The sequence below is a fragment of the Silene latifolia genome, chromosome Y (genome assembly GCF_048544455.1).
Source record: "Silene latifolia isolate original U9 population chromosome Y, ASM4854445v1, whole genome shotgun sequence".
In the NCBI taxonomy this organism is placed as follows: Eukaryota; Viridiplantae; Streptophyta; class Magnoliopsida; order Caryophyllales; family Caryophyllaceae; genus Silene; species Silene latifolia.
The window spans coordinates 274,191,356-274,212,264 of record NC_133538.1 but is presented as its reverse complement, the minus strand read 5'-3'; the positions used below and the strand labels follow the sequence as shown (position 1 = coordinate 274,212,264).

Here is a 20,909-nt window from a genome sequence, read left to right as displayed (position 1 = left end):
GTTATTCCCATCCTCTTTCTCTCTCACCCTGACATACAGGCCACGACTACCTCCATTCGCCAACACCGAACCACAAATTATAGCCGTAAAACAACGACAACCCCACTTGGACCACTAATCCACCTGCAATGTCGACCTTCAACATAGCCGAACCCATTCTTATTTCCTTTGTCTCCTTCATGCTTCACATTTCATATCATTAATTCATCTTCCCATTCTTATTTTCTAATGCAATCGACGGGCAATACCGAGCCACCACCACCTCGCCTCCATGAACCAACCATGCAATTTTATCTTGTTTTTGTTAGATCTAGCATTTAGATCTCGAATTTTGAAGAAAAAATTAAGATTAATGAGTAAAGCACAACTAACTTCGGCGTAATGTTGGGATGCGATGGTCGCCGATGAATAGAATGGTGACGCTGTTAGGGGTCAATGATGTCTGACGATGTCATTGGTGCCGTCAGTGGTGGCGGATATTTCGCTGGTGGAATACATGGAGGTAAAAGATCATCGGCGCCGGAGCTCTAACGAGATAAGGAGAGAAAATAAAAAAGAGGTCAACGTTTGGTAATGGCATCGGAATTTTATGCGTCAGTAATGTCGCCGGGGGTATAGGTTGCCACCGGTGATAGTGGTGTTGTCGTTACAAGGCGGCGGCAGTGAACGTTGGTGGTTGAGGGTGGTGACAGTAGGGAGTGGTAGAAGACGGTGGTGGTTTATTGTTGTTAGCGGTGATGGTGGTGGTGGTGGGCTGGGGTGTGGTGGTGAACTACGGGGAGGAACGATAGTGGTTGTTTGATGTTAGTTGGTGGTGGTGAGTGGTGGTGATGAGTGGAGGTCGACACTGGTAGTAGAGGTGGTGGTGAGTCATAGTGGTGTTGGTGGTGTGATAGTTGGGGTCAGCGTTGGTAATGGCGGCGGTTGTGGCAACGACGGTGGTGGGGACAGTGGTGATGGTGGTGGCAGTGGATACACAAAATACCACCCTAGATACATTTCATATAACTACAAGATACACTTCGTATAACTACTAGATACACATGTATCCAGTAGTAATACCATGTGTATCTGGGGTAGTTCGTACGGTTCGCACCGTACTTCGATTCTCACCGACTTCCCATATATATATATATATATATATATATATATATATATATATATATATATATATATATATATATATATATATATATATATATATATATATATATAGAGAGAGAGAGAGAGAGAGAGAGAGAGAGAGAGAGAGAGAGAGAGAGTCGAATTAGGTGAGAACTCCTAAATATTTGACGATTGAGGATTTGTGAATATAATATCACAGGTTCTTCAATACAATATCACTCAAAAAAAAGACCTTTGCTAAAAAAATTTTTTTAAAAAATTATATATATATAGAAATTGCATCAAGTGAGTCTAGGTATCTTAGGTGAGTCTAGCATTTTAATCTTATTCATTAGATCTACTCCTAATCAACGGCTGAGATTAAATCTCAGAAATTATAACAAACCTATAAAAGCTAAGAATTCAAGCCTCCCCCTCATAATTCAGTTTCACATTCTCTCTCCTCCGTCTCTTTCCCTCGCTTTCTCTATCTCTCTCTCTAAGTCAAAATAATCCTCTGAATCAAGCAAACAAACCCTAGGTTCCTGTTTTTTACTCGCTTTTATCAATTCATTCGCAAATCAATCAAATTAAATCTGTTTCCCAGGTTCTCGTTGCTACAATGGATGCAGATTCTACCGACATTAACATGCAAACGTAATTTCCGTAATCCTTTCGTTTTCGATTTTCCTTTTCGCGATTTCATCAGGATTCTATGTCGCTGATCATTCGCTATTGTAATTTCATTATTCCGTTGCTTTTCAGTTTTTTAGGTTAATCGATTTTATGTTTGCTTCAATTTTAATGAAATCCGTTCACTTCTACTTCAATTTTACGGTGTCCTTTCCTTTGATTATTCTCGTATTTGCTTTTCTCTTAAATATTAGGTGAAATATCCTTGTATTTGTTGTTTTTCCTATCGAATTTTCATATTTGCGTTCTCCTCTCGCTTCGCTTACAATCGTAATCGTGCTTTATCGTCACATTCCGTCAATTTTGATTATATTTGTCTTTATTCTGTTGCTTTTCAGTTTTTTAGGTTAATCGATTTTATGTTTGCTTCAATTTTAATGAAATCCATTCACTTCTACTTCAATTTACGGTCTCCTTTCCTTTGATTATACTCGTAGTTGCTTTTGTCTTAAATATTAGGTCAAATATCCTTGTATTTGTTGATTTTCTCGTTCAAATTCGGTCAAATTTCATTATATTTGACCTCTTTTCTGTCTTGTATATTCCTGTTCCCCGTCTCGTATATTTACATTACTGCTGTCAATGCTTACAGAGTGCTCACTTTTACAATATCAATGTTCTTGTAACACAATCACATATATTCATTTTCCATTGCACATATAACATATGTTGTACCACTACGGACGTCCCGTTGTTCTCGTTTGTTACTTCAATGTACTTTAGTTTCTTGTTCTAAATTGTAGTCCAGCCTCTTCGCATATTCCCTGTTCTCCCGTCCATCCCGATGTCACTACATTGTCATAGTACTAGTATTATCAGAACAATGTTACTCTTTGTAATACCACCGTTGTATTTCAGGTCACTAATACTCGTATTTTCCTTTTTGTATTACTGACTCAATCTTGTCACTCAACCCCATTCTACGCCAATTGTCCAAGAGCAACCCAATCCTCAACCAAATAATCGCTTGTTCTGTCTCACACGCCTAATGGAAGTGAGCGGATGGATGTGTGGTTGACCACAAGTTTAGACCTACCATTGGTGCGCGCCTCCCTTGAGGCTGGAATCAAGTTCTACGAGGTTTATGCTCGGGCATGTGGATTTACCCCTCGGAAGCACGATTTAAAACACTACGAGGTGGTGTTGCACACCAAAATTCGTAGTCCGCAAACCGTCAAGGGTTTAGGGAATATAAACCAAACAACGTCACGAGAACCAAGGATGATGAGAATATGGGTGATAGTTCGTCCACAACTATTACGATTACAGCGAGTTAAAATCACAAGAATTGGATGCCGAGCGTACGTCGATTTGCCCTTCTACATGGCCTTGATGGCCCAAATGGCGATTGACGAGTTTTACAAGTCCACAATCATCGTCTCACCTCCTGTCCTAACGAGATCTCGATAAGATTTCACGATCCCTTGATATGTTCTAGAAGACGCTTATCTTGGACAACTCCAAGTTGAATATTGGCGCTGGATTGACCTTTAGACAGGTTAAGGAACTTGTCAACGGGTATGAAAATATCGGTGCTACATTGATAGATTTTAAGAACTTTCAAAGAGATATCAAGTGCTACATTGGGTTAAGAGATGCTGACCTTTTCATTGATCGACTCGAGAAACTCAAAGCGACCCAACCCCAGTTCTACTTCGCCTATGATGTTGATCCGCAAAACCGTCTAACAAAGTTCTTTTGGGCTGATGCTACATGTATTAGAAACTACTCATTCTTTGGGGATGCTGTGAGCTTCGACCCTACTTACGGAACCAACAAGTATGATATGGTTTTTACACCATTCACAGGTGTTAATCACCACAAAAAGTCAGTGTTGTTTGCCGGTTGTCTCCTGTTACACGAGGATGACATCTCCTTCCAATGGACCTTTCAGCATTTCTTGACTGCCATAGGACAAAAAGAGCCGCAGTTCATGATCACGGATCAATGCCCTGCCATAAAGAAGGTAATAGTGTGACAATGTTACTGTAACAGACTTACTTAAATTTATTGTACCACAACTTTCTGACTCCAACTACCAATGTTCCATCTCTTCCTCTTTTACAAGGTTATTCAATAACAATGTTACTATAACTAAATTACTAACATATAATTTACTCACTTGCTCTTTCCCTATCAATGGTCAATATCACATTCTGACTTGCTGTTTCATTATGATTGGCATACAACAGGCTTTCCCTTCTGTTTTCAAGACAGCTAGGCATCGTTATTGTATGTGGCATATTACACAAAAGATCACGGACAAAGTTGGTTCAAGATCTGCAGAGAGACACGGACTTCCTTGCTCGCTTCAACGCTGTTGTTTAGGACCCTGATATGGAGCCGTCGGAGTTCGAAGAGAAGTGGCAGAAGGTCATTTCAGATTTCCACCTGGAAGATAATGATTGGTTGACTACAATGTTCGACGACAGACACCATTGGATTCCTGCCTACCATCGTGACCTTGCCTTGGGCTGCATATTAAGAACAACACAGCGATCAGAAAGTACAAATTCGTTTTTCAAGCGCTATGAGAATCACTTTGGTACACTGGTCGAATTTTGGATGAGGTAAACAACTCTTTTTCATTCCTTACAGTACCCAGGAATAGTGTATGTTACAGTACCATTGTTTCATTGTTACATAAATAATTTGTTGCCGAATCCTTGTTGCATTAAAACCAGGTTCCAAATTGTTATGGACCAGCAGCGCTATACACGAAGGTGCGATGATTATAACAGCGACCACTCATTCCCTGAGCTTAAGACAGAATTACCTATAGAAAAGCATGGCACTATTATATACACACATGCTGTGTTCAAGGTGTTTCAAGAAGAAGTAATGGCTGCCGATTCATGTGGTGTTGATGACTTTGAGAAGGAGGAGCATGTGCGCATAATTCATGTAATCGATGCTGATTTAGACAGAATTTTCAAGGTGAGGTTCGACCTTAGAAGCACAGATGCAGTATGCGAGTGTAAACTGTTCGAAAGAATTGGATTACTCTGCAGGCATATTGTGTGGGTGTACAAGGGCAAAGGAATTGGGCGAATACCAAGCAAGTACATTGTAGATCGTTGGCTAAATAACACACACGCAGCGAACATGTTTGATTCGAAAACATTATTACAGTGATAGTTTTGACTTGTTACGATTGTTTTACTGATAAACATTGTAACCATAATTTCTTATAGTAACATTGTCACCATGATAAACAAGAACTTTTTTACTTCCAGGCTTGATTCGAATGGGAATGTCAATGAGGATTCATATATGGCTACGTCTGATAACAGTCATTTGTGCAACGTATGGTCAAAGTTCCGTCAGATAGTTGGTGTTCTCAAAACTTTACCTGCTGAACACACGGAAGAGTTAGCATCCCTCCTGGTTGAGTTCCGGCAGAAGTTATGTATTGAACCGCTTACAAAAGACCAAGAGATGGAGATTCTGTTGGGCTGGAGCTCGTCGTCTGAAGTCACTATCCACCCTCCGGAACAAGCACGCAACAAGGGCAGCGGAAAAAGATTGAAGTCAGCAAAACAACAGGCCATTGAAAAAGCAGCCAAGCCAAAGAGGCTATGAGCATACTGCAAAGAAAAAGTTACCCACGACAGGAGAACATGCACTCTTCGCATAGCTGATGAAGCTGCTGAGAAAGCAGCTAAAAAGAAAAAAGTTTGATACTGTTATGATGTTACAGTAACATTGTGACCTTATCAATAATTAGTAGGATTTTGTGTTGCTTTGTGACAATAATATGTCACAAAGAAAAATAAAAAGTAGAATTGTGTGTTCTTTGTGACAATAACATGTCACAAGAAAAAGTCATTCGGTTTTCCTACATCATAGTTAACATTTTATACAAAGACTTACAACATTTTATACAAAGAATAAATATTGTTTTAGGACCATTTTCCGTCCCGTTTTAGGAGCATATTTCCTAAGTTTTACAAAGAATATGTGTTATACGATTTGTTTTGTAAATATGCCCTTTGTTTAAGGATTTCGCGGTGCCGCCTAATCCAACCCTAAACCCTTTTCCGACCCGTTTTAGGAGCGTTTTTCCCCAAATTTAAATCCTGTCCACGACAGGGTATCACCCGTCCTTCCCTAAGGTTTAGTTTTGGTTTTTAAAGTGTGTTGTACTACGAACAACCTTTATTTAAGGAAAAGGGTTTAGGGTTGGATTGGGCGGCTCCGCGAAGTGGTGCCGCCTAATCCAACCCTAAACCCTTTTCCGTCCCGTTTTAGGAGCATTTTTCCCCAAATTTAAATCCCGTCCACGACAGGGTATCACCCGTCCTTCCCTAAGGTTTAGTTTTGGTTTTACTGTAACAGTGTTGTACTACGAACAACCTTTGTTTAAGGAAAAGGGTTTAGGGTTGGATTGGGAGGCTCCGCGAAGCGGTGCCGCCTAATCCAACCCTAAACCCTTTTCCGTCCCGTTTTAGGAGCGTATTTCCCCAAATTTAAATCCCGTCCACGACAGGGTATCACCCGTCCTTCCCTAGGGTTTAGTTTTGGTTTTATCTTTAATGTGTGTTGTACTACGAACAACCTTTGTTTAAGGAAAAGGGTTTAGGGTTGGATTAGGCGGCTCCGCGAAGCGGTGCCGCCTAATCCAACCCTAAACCCTTTTCCGTCCCATTTTAGGAGCGTATTTTGACAATTTTAAACATAGTTACATAATCGTTGTTCAATTTAATATAACACAATTCTTATAGTAAATTGGACAATTAACCGAATTAAGATGTCATTCATTAAAAACAAGTGTTACAAACACTGATTAAAAACGAAATACTTCCAAACAAGAATGATGAGTTAACTTAAATATAAGTCATCACAAGAAGCATAAATCTGATTAAGGAAATATTAAATATTTTACTCCGTTCTTAGTCGTTTGTTCACAGGAGGAGAATGAACGCTGCTTTCGCCCTCTAGCAACTCCTTTTTCAGAATATTCCTGTAACCTTCCATCTCTTCAATAGATTTGACAACAAGAGGCCACTTCATGTTTATCGAAGGGTTGACTTTAGCATATGACTCCCTAAGAGCAGTAACACCAAGGAGAAACTGACGGTCTAAATCAGTTTCAGTGTATTTATTCACCTTATTTTCTTCTAGCAGTTTCCCAATACACTTGTTTTCCGCCATCAGAAACTTGAGATGAGCTTCAGCATTGTTCAAGTCTTTTTCAAGCACTTGTACTCGTTCTAGCATTTCTATTACCTTACTATCAGATGCTATAACCCTCTCAAGTAATAAATCTCTATGCCTTGTCATTTCTTCCAGTTCAAACTAGGTGTCTTCCAGTTTCCTTTGAATTCGTTCCATTTTTCTCTTGCTAAAACAAAAAAAAAAACCTATTAAAACAGAAATATAAACTGTTTTCCCTAAATTAGAAAAAACAAAATCTATTTATAAACAAACATAAACTGTAACGCTGTTACTTTCCGTAATAACATTAGAGCAAGGTAGTCATATAATAGATGAAATTTTAGCAACAGTTGTAATATTAAACCATTCATAATCATTATAGATATTTAATATTACAAAAGATTAAAAAAAAATTAGAAATGAAAAATCTTTAAATTTGTCTTGGCTTATTTTTTTTGTTTAGAAAATGAAGTGTAAATGTTGAATGAAAATGAGATTATTTATAGATAATTGAGAAAAACAAAATAGTTTTTTTTTAAAAAAAATAACTGCCTTGAAAAATGTCACTTTGAAGAAAGTGAAAAACTGTTTTAGAAAGATAACTGCTGCAGATTGTAGAATTCAAAGCCTCAAAAACGTGTGTTACAGTAACATAATTGTGTTTTTTTAAAATGTGATTATTTATAGATAATTGAGAAAAACAAAACAGTTATTTTTTTTTAAAAATAAAAAAAATAACTGCTTTAAAAACCACTTTTATTAACTACTTTGAAAACTGTTTTTAAAAGATGATTGATGTTAACCACGTGCATGTTCCCCATAATTAAGTCCAGTTATAAATGCTGCACAGAGTGGAGAATTCAAAGCGTCAAAATCATTTATTATAATTTTCATTTATTACTATCACAGTGTTACAGTAACATTATTTTCATTTTGTCTCGACTTTTTTTGTTAAAAAAAAAAATACTTACATTTTAAAAACTGCTTTCAAAATTAAATGCTTTAAAAAACAGTTAATTTTGAATTCGAAAAGACAAAATAAGACATGAAATTTATCAAACCCATGTTTCGTTTTCCCTATGAAGTGCAGTTATAACAGCTGCAAGAGTGAAGAATTCAAAACGTCAAATTATGTTTTCTTTTTTCACTTTTGCAACTGTCACATTGTTACAGTAACATTGTAAGTTACTGTTACAGTAACAAACTTATTACTAATATATTCCAAAATATGTTCCACTGTCTATGACAGCCACTATTACGTTGTTAAAGTAACATTGTTTTAGAGTACATCACTTGATTTTCACTTTAAAACGAAGTACAGGCATTTCGGTGTTGAGTGGCTTCGGTTCATTCTCAATCGGTGGTTGTTTGTCTGACAATTCATGTTCCGTTGCCTTCCCTTTGAGCATTCTAGCGGCTTCCCTCTTTGCAGCTATATCAGGCCAGATTGTTTTCTTTGATTTTTTGAAGATTTCAACAGCGTCCAACAATTCAGCCCGTATTTTGTTGATGTCAGCCATGAGTAAACATGCAGCAATTTGGGAAGCACATGCCCGCCGATAAAATGTGTTGTTGAGCAAAGAAGACTTGTTTGAATATCCCAAAAATTGGAGACTACATCATCATGTGATACAGGTGACTCTTCAAATCTGAAGCTCGTTTACGCCATTTAAACTTCACATTTACCACAGGATAGCGGAGCATTTCGGTTACCCTCACGTCGCCCTTTGTGTCCGGGTAGTCACTCATGCAACCGGCTGTCGAAACAACATTAATTTCCTTTTACTATCAATTAAGAAATCTGTATAATCAACAATGTTACAGTATAGGTGTAACAGTAACACTGAAACAATATAAAAATGTTACCGTATAGGTATTACTATAACACTGAAACTGAAACTGTAAAGATACAATTTGACAACTCAGGGGACTCAATGCTGCCGTTGCGATGTCGTAAGTGAATGAAGACTCCCAGTTAGCATATGATTGACTGTCGATCACACTAATCTCTTTGTTGAGGAAATTAATACACACACAGAAGTAGTGATAGCCATCCAAACAAGGTATAAAAATAAGTTCGGCATCAAGTCTGTAATTTGCCTTGCTCGCGTTGATGAAATTATCCCAAATTTCAAACAACTCGTTCTTTATATCAGACTGTTCACTATCCTCTTGCATCACAGCCAGTAGAGCATGCTGTAGTTTTTAAAATAAAAAAATAAAAAAAAATGTAAGGGTTTGATTTCCCTTGTAAAAGAATCATATGTTATTGAACAGAAGCAGACATTTAACACCGATGCAACTTACCATGTGACCTAGTCCTAAGTAAAGTATGGTTGGCCCTGCTGCCCTTGTGCCTCTTTTGCTGTTCTCGACATAATTCAAGAGTAGAGACCAGCATTCAAACACCATCCAATTTGTGTGACTCCTAGGACGTAGTGAGAGTATATCAGCTCTTGTCAACCTCCTGTTGTCTCCAAACGCAGCCAGGATCTCATTGTTACAGAACCATAAGAGTCAGATTACTCAAGAGTTTTCGCAGAAACAGTGTAACATAAACAGTGTTTCAAAAACACTTTTACAGAAACAGTGTAATAGTAACACTTTTACAGTAACAACAAGTATTTTACCCTTTGTGGAAGTCAATATCATCCATAAACACATAATCAAGAATGTGCCTTCTCAGATTAGTTGTACTGGACAGCAGTTTCTGATTTGCTCTCATAAATTCAGAGACTAGGAATATTTCACCGTCAATTTCACCGTGACCTAGAGAACATCTCATAGCATCATCATTATGAAATTTAAATATTATCTCCTCATCTTCACCAATTGCTCTAGGAGAACGCTTGTAAGCAACCGACTTCACCTTCGACTTTTTGGGCTCTTCCTCCTTTTGTTTTTCCTGTGGCTCCTTTGTTTTTTCCTCTTCCTTTTTTTCCTTCTTCTCTTCCAGCCTTCTTTTTTGCAGCAGCTTTTTCTTCAGCTGTTCCCTTTCATTCCTGAATTTTGATATCCTCCCTTGCACCTCTTTTCGTACTTGATTCAAGTCGCTAAGAACAAGTATTGCACATATTTCAGCACGGTACAACATTCTTTTCCGTTCATCCCCCAGTTCACAGTCAAAAACATTCCCCGTGTAGAAAGCCATGTGCATCATCATGAAAACTCCACAATCCACATTTTTTTCAATGCTCTGCCATTTAAATTTCACAATCTGCAGTGGGAAACTTTCCACTTTGGAGCCTTTTGCAATTTGCATGCCTGACAACATTTTCCCCATGATATTTGCATGCACAAAAAGTAATACTGTTACTGTATCTATGTTACTGTAACAATGATTTCAAAATTTTTTAATGGAAATTTAAAAGTATAACATTGTTACTGTAAGTAGAGGAACTTACCACACTTCTTGCCATTTTTTCTTTTCGGGATCTGGCATATAAGGGTTTGTTGTCTAGGTAGTCAACGGTTTGCGACATGAAATTTATGCAAGCACAGAAAAAGTGGTCCTCCAGAATGAGTGGAATGAATATCTGCAATTAAGCAGATATATATCATTGTTAAATAGAACTTCTATACACTCTACTTATATAAGAATAAAAAAAAATTAACAGTAATGTGGTTTACCATATCACAGTTGAAATTCAGTGGACTCGGGTTGTATTTGATCCAATGTCTGAAGGACAGCAAAACTTCACCTTCTAAATCTCTGTTATGAACGGGTTTTCCAATGCAAGATCCATAGTTGCTAATGCGTCCTACAAAAATAAATATAAATACAAAGTCAATAAACATTATAGAAACACAAAATCAATAAGAATAAAAATTTATTTATTACAGTAACATACAGATTGACCCAAGCCCATGAAGATCCTCAATGGTGTATCACTTGCTACCTTTACAAGATGAGGTCATTGAGCAACATTGACCAACATTCAGTCACCATTAAATAAATAAGCTCACCAGGAGCCAATGAAATTATATCTTCCCTTGGAATGAAGTGATACTTCCCATACGAGACAAGCCTTTCCCTGTTGGACAATGAGATGTAATAGTCAGAACACCTTTTAATAGAGTAACAGTTTAACAGTAACAACTATTCAGTTGAAACAGTATTCACTTGCAAAGTAAAACGTTTTGTTTATCACAATGCAAGAGTAAATAAAGTACTCACGTAGCTGTGAGGTTCTCGTCATCGTCGATAAAACAATAGTCAATTGTTTCTTTCCTAACTTCAAAAATAGGCGCCATTATCTCCTTGTGTTTTATCATAGTCTTGGACACAAGTGTTAGATTCGGAGCTGGTAGGCCACATTCGATTGTGCAGCTGTAACAAGGATCCATCACGCGCATCCAGTCTTCAGTTGTTTCGACATGTAACAAATAGTGGTTTCCATATCTTAAATCGTAATCGGCATACGAGGATCTCATCACCGCAATCATCGATAATATCAACTTCATCATCGCGTCATCTTCTGCTACTGATCGCACTTGACTAGTTATTGGTTCTTAAATCGCCAATCTGTCTCATCACCACCTCACTGGGTTTTTCTCCTTCCTCGCCTTTTTCATCATTCCCATCGGCGTCTTCATTACCAGTTGCTTCATCCTCCTTACTATTATCTTCGTTTTTATCGCCAGCACTGTCTTCATCTTTATCATCATCGTTCTCTTCATTTGGTTTTTCATTGCCATCATCCTCTTCTTCATCTTTATCGTCATCTTCCTTTTCATTTCCCTTACTGGTTGGTTGGTCATCATCCTGGCCTGATGCATCATCATCGGCCTCTTCCTTGTTATCTGTGGCACAAGTAATTGAATTGAATATAAATTACTAATGTTTTTCGGACCAACAATGCCTCATAGTTATACTAACAGTGCTACTTTAAATTTACTACTTCAATTACCTTCAGAAGATCTTTCTTCAGCTGCCTCAGTCATTGGGTTCTCTTCAGCTTGGCCCGATGCATCATCTTCGACCTCTTCCTTGTCATCTGTGTAGCAGATAATTGAATATATATATATCACTGTAAAGTTCTGATAAAACTACGATACAGTAACAGCATTACTGTAACAGTGTTATAGTAACAGTGTTAACAGTGTTACATAAGCTAATACAATGAGTGCAAATAGATTTCTCTATTACCTTCGGGAGATCCTTCTTCAGCTGCCTCATTGGCTGGGTTGTCTTCAGGCTTGCCTGATTCATCAACTTCCGCCTCTTCCTCGTCATCTATGTCACAGGTAATTGGATTCAATATATATTAACAATTTTTCTTTGAACCAAAAAAGGCACAATAGATACACTGTAAATTTCTGTTAAAATTACGTCACAGTAACATTGTTACAGTTACATCCCTCGACACAACGAGTTTAAATAGATTCCTCAATTACCTTCAGGAGATGCCTCTTCACCTGCCTCACTAGTTGGGTTATCTTCAGGCTGCCTGATGCATCACCTTCGGCCTCTTCCTTGTCATCTGTGTAGCAGATAATGAATATATATTACTAAATTGTTTGTTAAAAAAGCACCCAGTAACAGAAAGCCTATAACAGCATTACACTATTACCTTCACCAGATCCATCTTTTGGCTCGCTAGTTGTTTTGTCACCCTGCCCTGATCATATTCATCAGCATCATCGTTTTCATCTAAAAGGAAAGTAATTGAATATTAGTAATTATTTGTAAAATGAAAACTCTATAACAACGATGATGTAATAGTGTTAGTGCAAGTGATTAGATTATTGTAGTAGTGTTACTATATGACCTTCATCAGATGCATCTTTATCATCCTCGCCACTCCCCTCTTTGGCGTCTTCATTTTCTTCGTCTTTATCATCCTCCTCCTCTTCATCTCCGTCATCCTCTTCACCTTTGTCAGATTCATCCTCTTCATCTGCATCATCGTCTTCATCTGCATCATCCTGTTCCTCTGCATCATCCTCTTCATCTGCATCAGAAGTAAGTAATTGAATATTATATTACTAACTATTAATATATATAACATATTACAGTAATAGTGTTATTGTAAAACTATAAGTAAAAGTAATAACAGTAACACTGTTACTCGATCTATTACCTTCACCAGATTGGCTTTCAACATCCTCTACATCCTCATCTTTGTCCTCTTTGTCTTCTTCCTCTTCATCCTCCTTTTCCTTTTCATCCTGTTCATCGTCTTCCTCTTCATCGGCACTTTCTTCATCGTTATCTATGTCCGTAACACCCTCTTGAAGCCTCTTGTTTTTAAGACGACTCTCAACATCACCGCCATCGTCATCCCCGTCCTCATCATCATCATCCCCATCATCAGTCCTGTCATCATCGTTGCCATCATCAGTCCCCTCCTCATCATCACTTTCCACTCCACCCTCCATCTCATCTTGCATGCCCTCACCACCCGCCTCCTTATCTTCCGTGCCCTCGTCATGAACCTCCTCATCCTCTTCATCATCTTTTTCATGATGTTTCTCACTTAAACTGCTCAATACCTCCTTTACCAGGGATTCTGACTTAACTTTCCTAGGACTTTTCTCTGTTGGAAATGGTTCCAACTTCCTATTGACTTTGGACCTTGTATATACCGGGAAGTCATTCACCCTCCTCTTCAACGATTCAGCCTTTCGCACAACATCTTCGGCATATTTAAGGCATTCAGGCTTTAGTGGTGATTTACATTTTCGCTTCGATTCAAAAACCTTGATCGGCCGAGCAAATCTCTCGTGAACAAGGTTGGAATCCCTTCTATACATCAGCAACATCAGGTCGGTCTCCTAAGTCAATAAACCAGACAGAAAGAAACGAATTAGATACCAGATTTGGGAGTTGTAACAATTGCACACAATTAAATTTATAAAAACAACTCTCATCAACAGCTTTTTCCTTCAACTCGGCATCTGTTTCAATGCCAGGAAGCTTCTCCATCAAGATGTACTCCCTTCCCTCACTATTCTTAAGAAAAACTGCCTCGTCATCCTCACCCTCATCAGATTCTGCCCATCCTATTTAAAGAAACATATTAGTAATTAATATTAATAATTAACAATATAGTAAGGTAACAGTAATGTTATTACAGTAAAGCCATTACAGTAACGATATTACAGTGAGCATATTACACTGACAGTGCCACATTACCTTAAGTTGGGGATCCTTTGCCAAGACAAATAGGATAGACAGTTTCTGACATCTTATCAGCTCCTAGACAGCCAATCTTTCCTTCGTCTTTGACTCTTTTTGAAAGACTTTCATCTGTCCAATGCTGTATCAGAGGTAAGTCAGTTGGTTTTACCTCGCCATTGAACTCAAACCGGTGAATGTAGGCCAACAGTAGCACCACAATATACCCACAAAGACACTTAACCGTTCCTGTCTTTAACCACTTGACACCCTCAGCTACCTTCTCAAAGACATACTTTTACCAATTAAAACCTTTTATTTTTTCAACATCGTCCACAGCCTTCAACACCGAAATCAACAGAATAATTTGGAGTCGGGCGCTAAAAAGTGGAGAGCGCATAAAGAACGAACACCGCTTGAACTCATCACCGCAGCGCCCTTGTTATTCTTAAACCAACTAGTCACCAAATCTAGCTTGATGTTCTGTTCTGTAGAGATGTTGAACTTCCTTCTCCATTTGTTTTTTAACTCGGTGTCCTCGGCTGGGATCCGCGACCGATCGCGGTCAAGACCACATTATTACCCTTCACCAAAGGTAAAAATAGGTCATGAACATCATACTTTGTGACAAAGACAAACTCCTCTCGTTTCAAGAACATGAACCTTGAAACCGTCGTAATCAAAAGCCTCAACAAGCAAGTCTCATTAGCCCTAAAGGGACTACTGATATATTCATGTTCAATAGTCCTCCAAAACCAATTTCTTTAATGGCTTTCTTTTGCTTTACGGAAAACTTGCTCATAACATCGACCAACGACTGGGCCTTGCGCTTAGTTGGGTATTTATCCGGCCTGTAATAAGAAAGTGTAAATTAGCACCACTGATTAAACAGTGTGACACTATTTTATGCCAACAAACTAGCAGTAAGAAAGCAACAAAACAAGGATACAGTAAAGGTGTTATTGTAACACTGAAACTTTAAACAACTCAACACGACGAACAAATAAATCAGTAGAAAGGAGAACGGTAACACACATTAATTGCTCATTTATTACAAATTATTAACCCTAATTTTGAAGCGAAAAACTAGAACGCAGAAAATCAATTACTCACTTCGAGCAAAACAGTTAGGCTAAATTTATTACGAATCAGTATAATCGACACAAACAACAACAATAACAACAAGAACATCAAAAACCTAATTTTTTAATGGAAAATTAATTTCCTTCTACGATCAATTAACAAACAAGTATAATCGACGATCATATCGCAACTAGAGGGCTTATAGCTCACCCCTAGTATCCGATAGGACCAAGACTCTCACAACAGACAATACAAGGCATATCAAGGATATGACTCTTCACAAATGACTATTTAATAATAATAATTCATACTTGTCTTATATATATTAATAGATATTCCATTTTTCTGATTTAACATGCTGGTTAAATAAAATATAACAAGTGATAACGAACAATTTACGTTATATGAAATATACGGGATAAATTGTGACCAACTTAAGTGACTCAATTATGAGCCCAATAAACAAATTATAAGGAGTCCAACAATTAAATCACATTAAGCCCAACAAACAAGATATGTTAGACCCAACTTAATACTCATGTAAAATTCAAACATATAATCATGTGAGACCCAACAAATTTGTCATGTAAAGTCCAATAAATTTATCATGTGCAGTCCAACAAATTAAATCAAATGAGGCCAACAAATAAATTATGTCAGGCCCAACAAATATAATATGTCTAGCCCAACGAATCAATTATGGCAAGTCCAAATAAATTAACATGTCTAAGAGCGATATTTAACGAGTCATGTAATATAAAACACGAGTCGGAAATTTGAATGATTGAAACAAACGCATGAGAGGCCAAACAAACTACCATACACGACTCAAAGAGTGAACTTTGGACAGCCATACTCACGTCCCTACCAACAACCGTGACCAAGCTAGGCTGCTAGCCAGGAAGGGCAGGCCACTGCTCAGGCTAGCCGTGATGAGACAAGCCACACGGCCCCTGTTCAGACCACAAACAGCCACCCTCTCGCTCCCAAAATCAGCCAAGAACAGCCACAAACACCCGCTAAAGCCCACTCATACACACCCGTCCCAAAACAGTCTCACGGACTCCCTCCTGTCACGGTTTCAATATGAAATCAACAGCCCACACGGCTCAGTTTTCAGACGGGATACAAAGTAGGATTGAGACGGAAGTAAAACGCAGCTAAACCTGAATAACACTCACCAAATTTAACTTAACCCAGCTCTAAATTCATGTAAAACAGCCCGATTTAAACGTTACTTTAAGACGGAACCTCGACACAAAATCTTCATGAACACAACCAGCGAATCCGAGCATAAAGACAGCAATGGCGAGATAAAAAATCGAGCATACAAATGAGGGAAGGTGTAACGAACGGAACTTTATCAAAACAAACACACATAACACGACACTTAAGATGGAATTTCGACGTTTTTGTCGAGTAACCTATCACCGTTACCTTTTTGCCCTTCAAAACTCCGAGAAAACGTCTAAAAAGTATGAGCTTCTCACCGGTTCTTCAGTTTCTTAAACTAGAGGAAAGAAAACGAGATAAAAGAGCTAAAAATCAGAACTTTCATGAGACGGGTCAAACTGAAATCACCACAAAAACAATACTTTCTTACCTCAAAAGATGAAGAATGAACAGGGGAAGCTAATGGTGTAAGAATTAGGGGATTTGGTTGAGGAATAAGGGAGAAATCTGGGATTTAAGGGGGCGAAAATGGTGTCGTATGGTGCTCGCTGCTCCTGTGTCCTTTATCGCAGGTTAGAGGAAGAAGAAAGGAAATGGGGGAAAGAAGGGGGTGGGTCACGGGATTAACAACAACAATGCATTAATAATAATAATAATATTAACATTAATAATATATAAATTTATATAAAAGAGATATTTAGAGGTTGGGTGTAGGAGGGTAGGTGAGCGTGTTGTCACTCTTCGATTGGTCCGCGCTTGGATAAGATTTCCCATTGGAATGTGACGGTCTAAAGTTTGACGGAATAATGTCTCGAGTTTATTTTAACTTGAGACGGAAACTAATATTATTATTGTCACCATTACTGTCCGACCAAAAATACGTATTCATTTATTCTTTTATAATTTACGCCTCAAAAATATAATTTAGTAATATGCATTTTTTATAAAAATGAGCTTTTATATATTATTTCTATAGAAATCGTGTTTTGACATAAAATTAATTAAATCGAATAATTCGAAAATGTAAAATAAAGTAATGAAATGGTTTAATAAATTTTAAATGTGAAAAGGGAAATTCGCGGGTGTTACAATTGAAACTGAAACTGAAACTTTAGACATACAAGTTTTGGCCACTAGAAAGACACATACTTTTTTAAGACTTCTTCTTTTTCAGCCTTCACCACCGTCTTGGCTGGTCTCTTCTCTGTTTTAGCCCTCTTCGACGTTTTGGAGCTGACGCTCGAGTCATCCGAAACCTCATAATCTCTATCACTTTCTTCTTCAGATGACATGGGCTTATCTCTAGGTCTCTTTTTTGTTACTTGTACTGGTTTCTTTGTTTCTACCACCTTTTTTGGCACTGCGTTTGTCGGTTTCTTTTTTACAGACACCATCACGCTCTCTTTCTTGCTTACTACCTTTTCTGGTATTGACTCTTTTTCCGCTGAAACTTTCTTTTTTGCTACAACCTTCTCCGCCGTCTTTTGTTTAGGCACCTTCTTTGCCACCTCTTCTGTCACCAACTATGCAGATTTGGCCATTACTGCCTTCAGGGTCTGACCCTTTGTTATAGTAACTTTTTTGGGCACCTCTTCTTTTGGCTCCTTTGCAACCGATTTTGATTGCTTAGTCGCTGCCTTTGACGTTGCACGATTCTTTCCGTTTGAGGAGGTGCACTTGCTTGCTTCTCAATGGGCACCGATTGCTCCTTCGACAACACTGGCACATCATGCGAAGGCTTTTCTGATGCCTTCTTCCTCGGCACATTGGTTTCTTTTTTACTTTGCTGGATCCAGCAAAGTAAAAAAGAAACCAATGTGCCGAGGAAGAAGGCATCAGAAAAGCCGTCGCATGATGTGCCAGTGTTGCTAAAATTTCATTTATTATATGACTACCTTGCTCTAATTTAGGGAAAACAGTTTATGTTTGTTTATAAATAGATTTTGTTTTCTCTAATTTAGGGAAAACAGTTTATTTTTCTGTTTTAAAAAGGTTTTTTTTTTTTCAGCAAGAGAAAAATGGAACGAATTCAAAGGAAAGTGGAAGACACCAAGTTTGAATTGGAAGAAATGACAAGGCATAGAGATTCATTACTTGAGCAGGTTATATCATCTGATAGTAAGGTAATAGAAATGCTAGAACGAGTACAACTGCTTGAAAATGACTTGAATAATGCTGAAGCTCATCTCAAGTTTCTGATGGCGGAAAACAAGTGTATTGGGAAACTGTTAGAAGAAAATAAGGTGAAGAAATACACTGAAACTGATTTAGACCGTCAATTTCTCCTTGGTGTTACAGCTTTTAGGAAGTCATATGCTAAAGTCAACCCTTCGATTAACATGAAGTGGCATCTTGTTGTCAAAGCTATTGAAGAGATGGAAGGTTACAGGAATAATCTGAAACAAGAGTTGCTAGAGGGCGAAAGCAGCGTTCATTCTCCTCCTGTGAACAAACGACTAAGAACGGAGTAAAAGATTTAATATTTCCTTAACTGTTGCAGTTTATGCTTACTGTGATAGCTTATATTTATGTTAACTACTGTTACTGTTTCGAAGTATTTCGTTTTTAATCAGTGTTTCTAACACTTGTTTTTAATGAATGACATCTTAATTCGGTTAATTGTCCAATTTACTATTAGAATTGTGGTATATTAAATTGAACAACGATTATGTAACTATGTTTAAAATTGTCAAAAAACGCTCCTAAAACGGGACGGAAAAGGGTTTAGGGTTGGATTAGGCGGCACGCCGCGGAGCCGCCTAATCCAACCCTAAACCCTTTTCCTTAAACAAAGGTTGTTCGTAGTACAACATTTTACATAAGAAAACCAAACTAAACCCTTGGGAAGGACGGGAGATACCCTGTCGTGGACGGGATTTAAATTTGGGGAAAAACGCTCCTAAAACGTACGACAGGATTAAAATTTTGGGAAAAACGCTCCTAAAACGGGACGAAAATGGGATTAGGGTTGGATTAGGCGGCCCCGCTTCGCGGAGCCGCCTAATCCAACCCTAAACCCTTTTTCTCAAACAAAGTTTGTTCGTAGTACAACACTGTTACAGTAAAACCAAAACTAAACACTAGGGAAGGATGGGTGATACCCTGTCGTGGACGGGATTTAAATTTAGGGAAAAACGCTCCTAAAACGGGACGGAAAAGGGTTTAGGGTTGGATTAGGCGGCACCGCTTCGCGTAGCCGCCTAATCAAACCCTAAACCCTTTTCCTTAAAAAATCGTGGTGCAAAAAAACCAAAACTAAACCCTAGGGAAGGACAGGAGATACCCTGTCGTGGACGGGATTTAAATTTGGGGAAAAACGCTCCTAAAACGTACGACATGATTTAAATTTGGGGAAAAACGCTCCTAAAACGGGATTTAAAAAAAGGGTTTAGGGTTGGATTAGGCGCACCGCGTAGAGCCGCCTAATCCAACCCTAAACCCTTTTCCTTAATAAATCGTGGTGCAAAAAAACCAAAACTAAACCCTAGGGAAGGACGGGTGATACCCTGTCCTGGACGGGACTTAAATTTCGTTAAAAACGCTTCTAAAACAGGACGGAAAAGGGTTTAGGGTTGGATTAGATGGCACCGCTTCGCGGAGCCGCCTAGTCCAACCCTAAACCATTTTCCTTAAAAAATCGTGGTGCAAAAAAACCAAAACTAAACCCTAGGGAAGGACGGGTGATACCCTGTCGTGGACGGGATTTAAATTTGGAGAAAAACGCTCCTAAAACGGGACGGAAAAGGGTTTAGGGTTGGATTAGGCGGCACCGCTTCGCGGAGCCGCCTAATCCAACCCTAAACCCTTTTCCTTAATAAATCGTGGTGCAAAAAAAACCAAAACTAAACCCTAGGGAAGGACGGTTGATACCCTGTCGTGGACGGGATTTAAATTTGGGTAAAAACGCTTCTAAAACGGGACGGGAAAGGGTTTAGGGTTGGATTAGGCCGGACCGGTTCGCGGAGCCGCCTAATCCAACTCTAAACCCTTTTCCGTAAACAAAGGTTGTTCTTAGTACAACACTGTTATAGTAAAACCAAAACTAAACCCTAGGGTAGCACGGGTGATACCCTGTCGTGGACGGGATTTAAATTTGGGGAAAAACGCTCATAAAACGGGACGAAAAAGGGTTTAGGGTTTGAAGCGGTGCCGCCTAATCCAACCCTAAACCCTTTTCCTTAAACAAAGGTTGTTCGTAGTGAAACACTGTTACAATAAACCAAACCTAAACTCTAGTGAAACACTGTTACAGTAAAACCAAACCTAAAACGGGACAGAAAAGGGTTTAGGGTTGGATTAGGCGGCACCGCTTTGTGGAGCCGCCTAGTCTAACCCTAAACCCTTTTCCTTAAAAAATCGTGGTGCAAAAAAAAAAACAAAACTAAACCCTAGGGAAGGACGGGTGATACCCTGTCGTGGACGGAATTTAAATTTGGAGAAAAACGCTCCTAAAACGGGACGGAAAAGGGTTTAGGGTTGGATTAGGTGGCACCACTTTGCGGAGCCGCCTAATCCAACCCTAAACCCTTTTCCTTAAAAAATCGTGGTACAAAAAAACCAAAACTAAACCCTAAGGAAG

The 20,909-nt window shown here is 38.5% G+C and overlaps 1 protein-coding gene across 1 annotated transcript; it reads left to right on the top strand.

Annotated features, from left to right (window-relative positions):
• Positions 1-4,134: 4,134 nt before the first annotated feature.
• Positions 4,135-5,379, top strand: LOC141630698 (protein FAR-RED IMPAIRED RESPONSE 1-like). Its single transcript, XM_074443469.1, has 3 exons — positions 4,135-4,367; positions 4,482-4,859; positions 4,992-5,379. Exons 1-3 carry the CDS (start codon positions 4,135-4,137, stop codon positions 5,377-5,379), a joined length of 999 nt encoding a protein of 332 aa, XP_074299570.1.
• Positions 5,380-20,909: the final 15,530 nt, after the last annotated feature.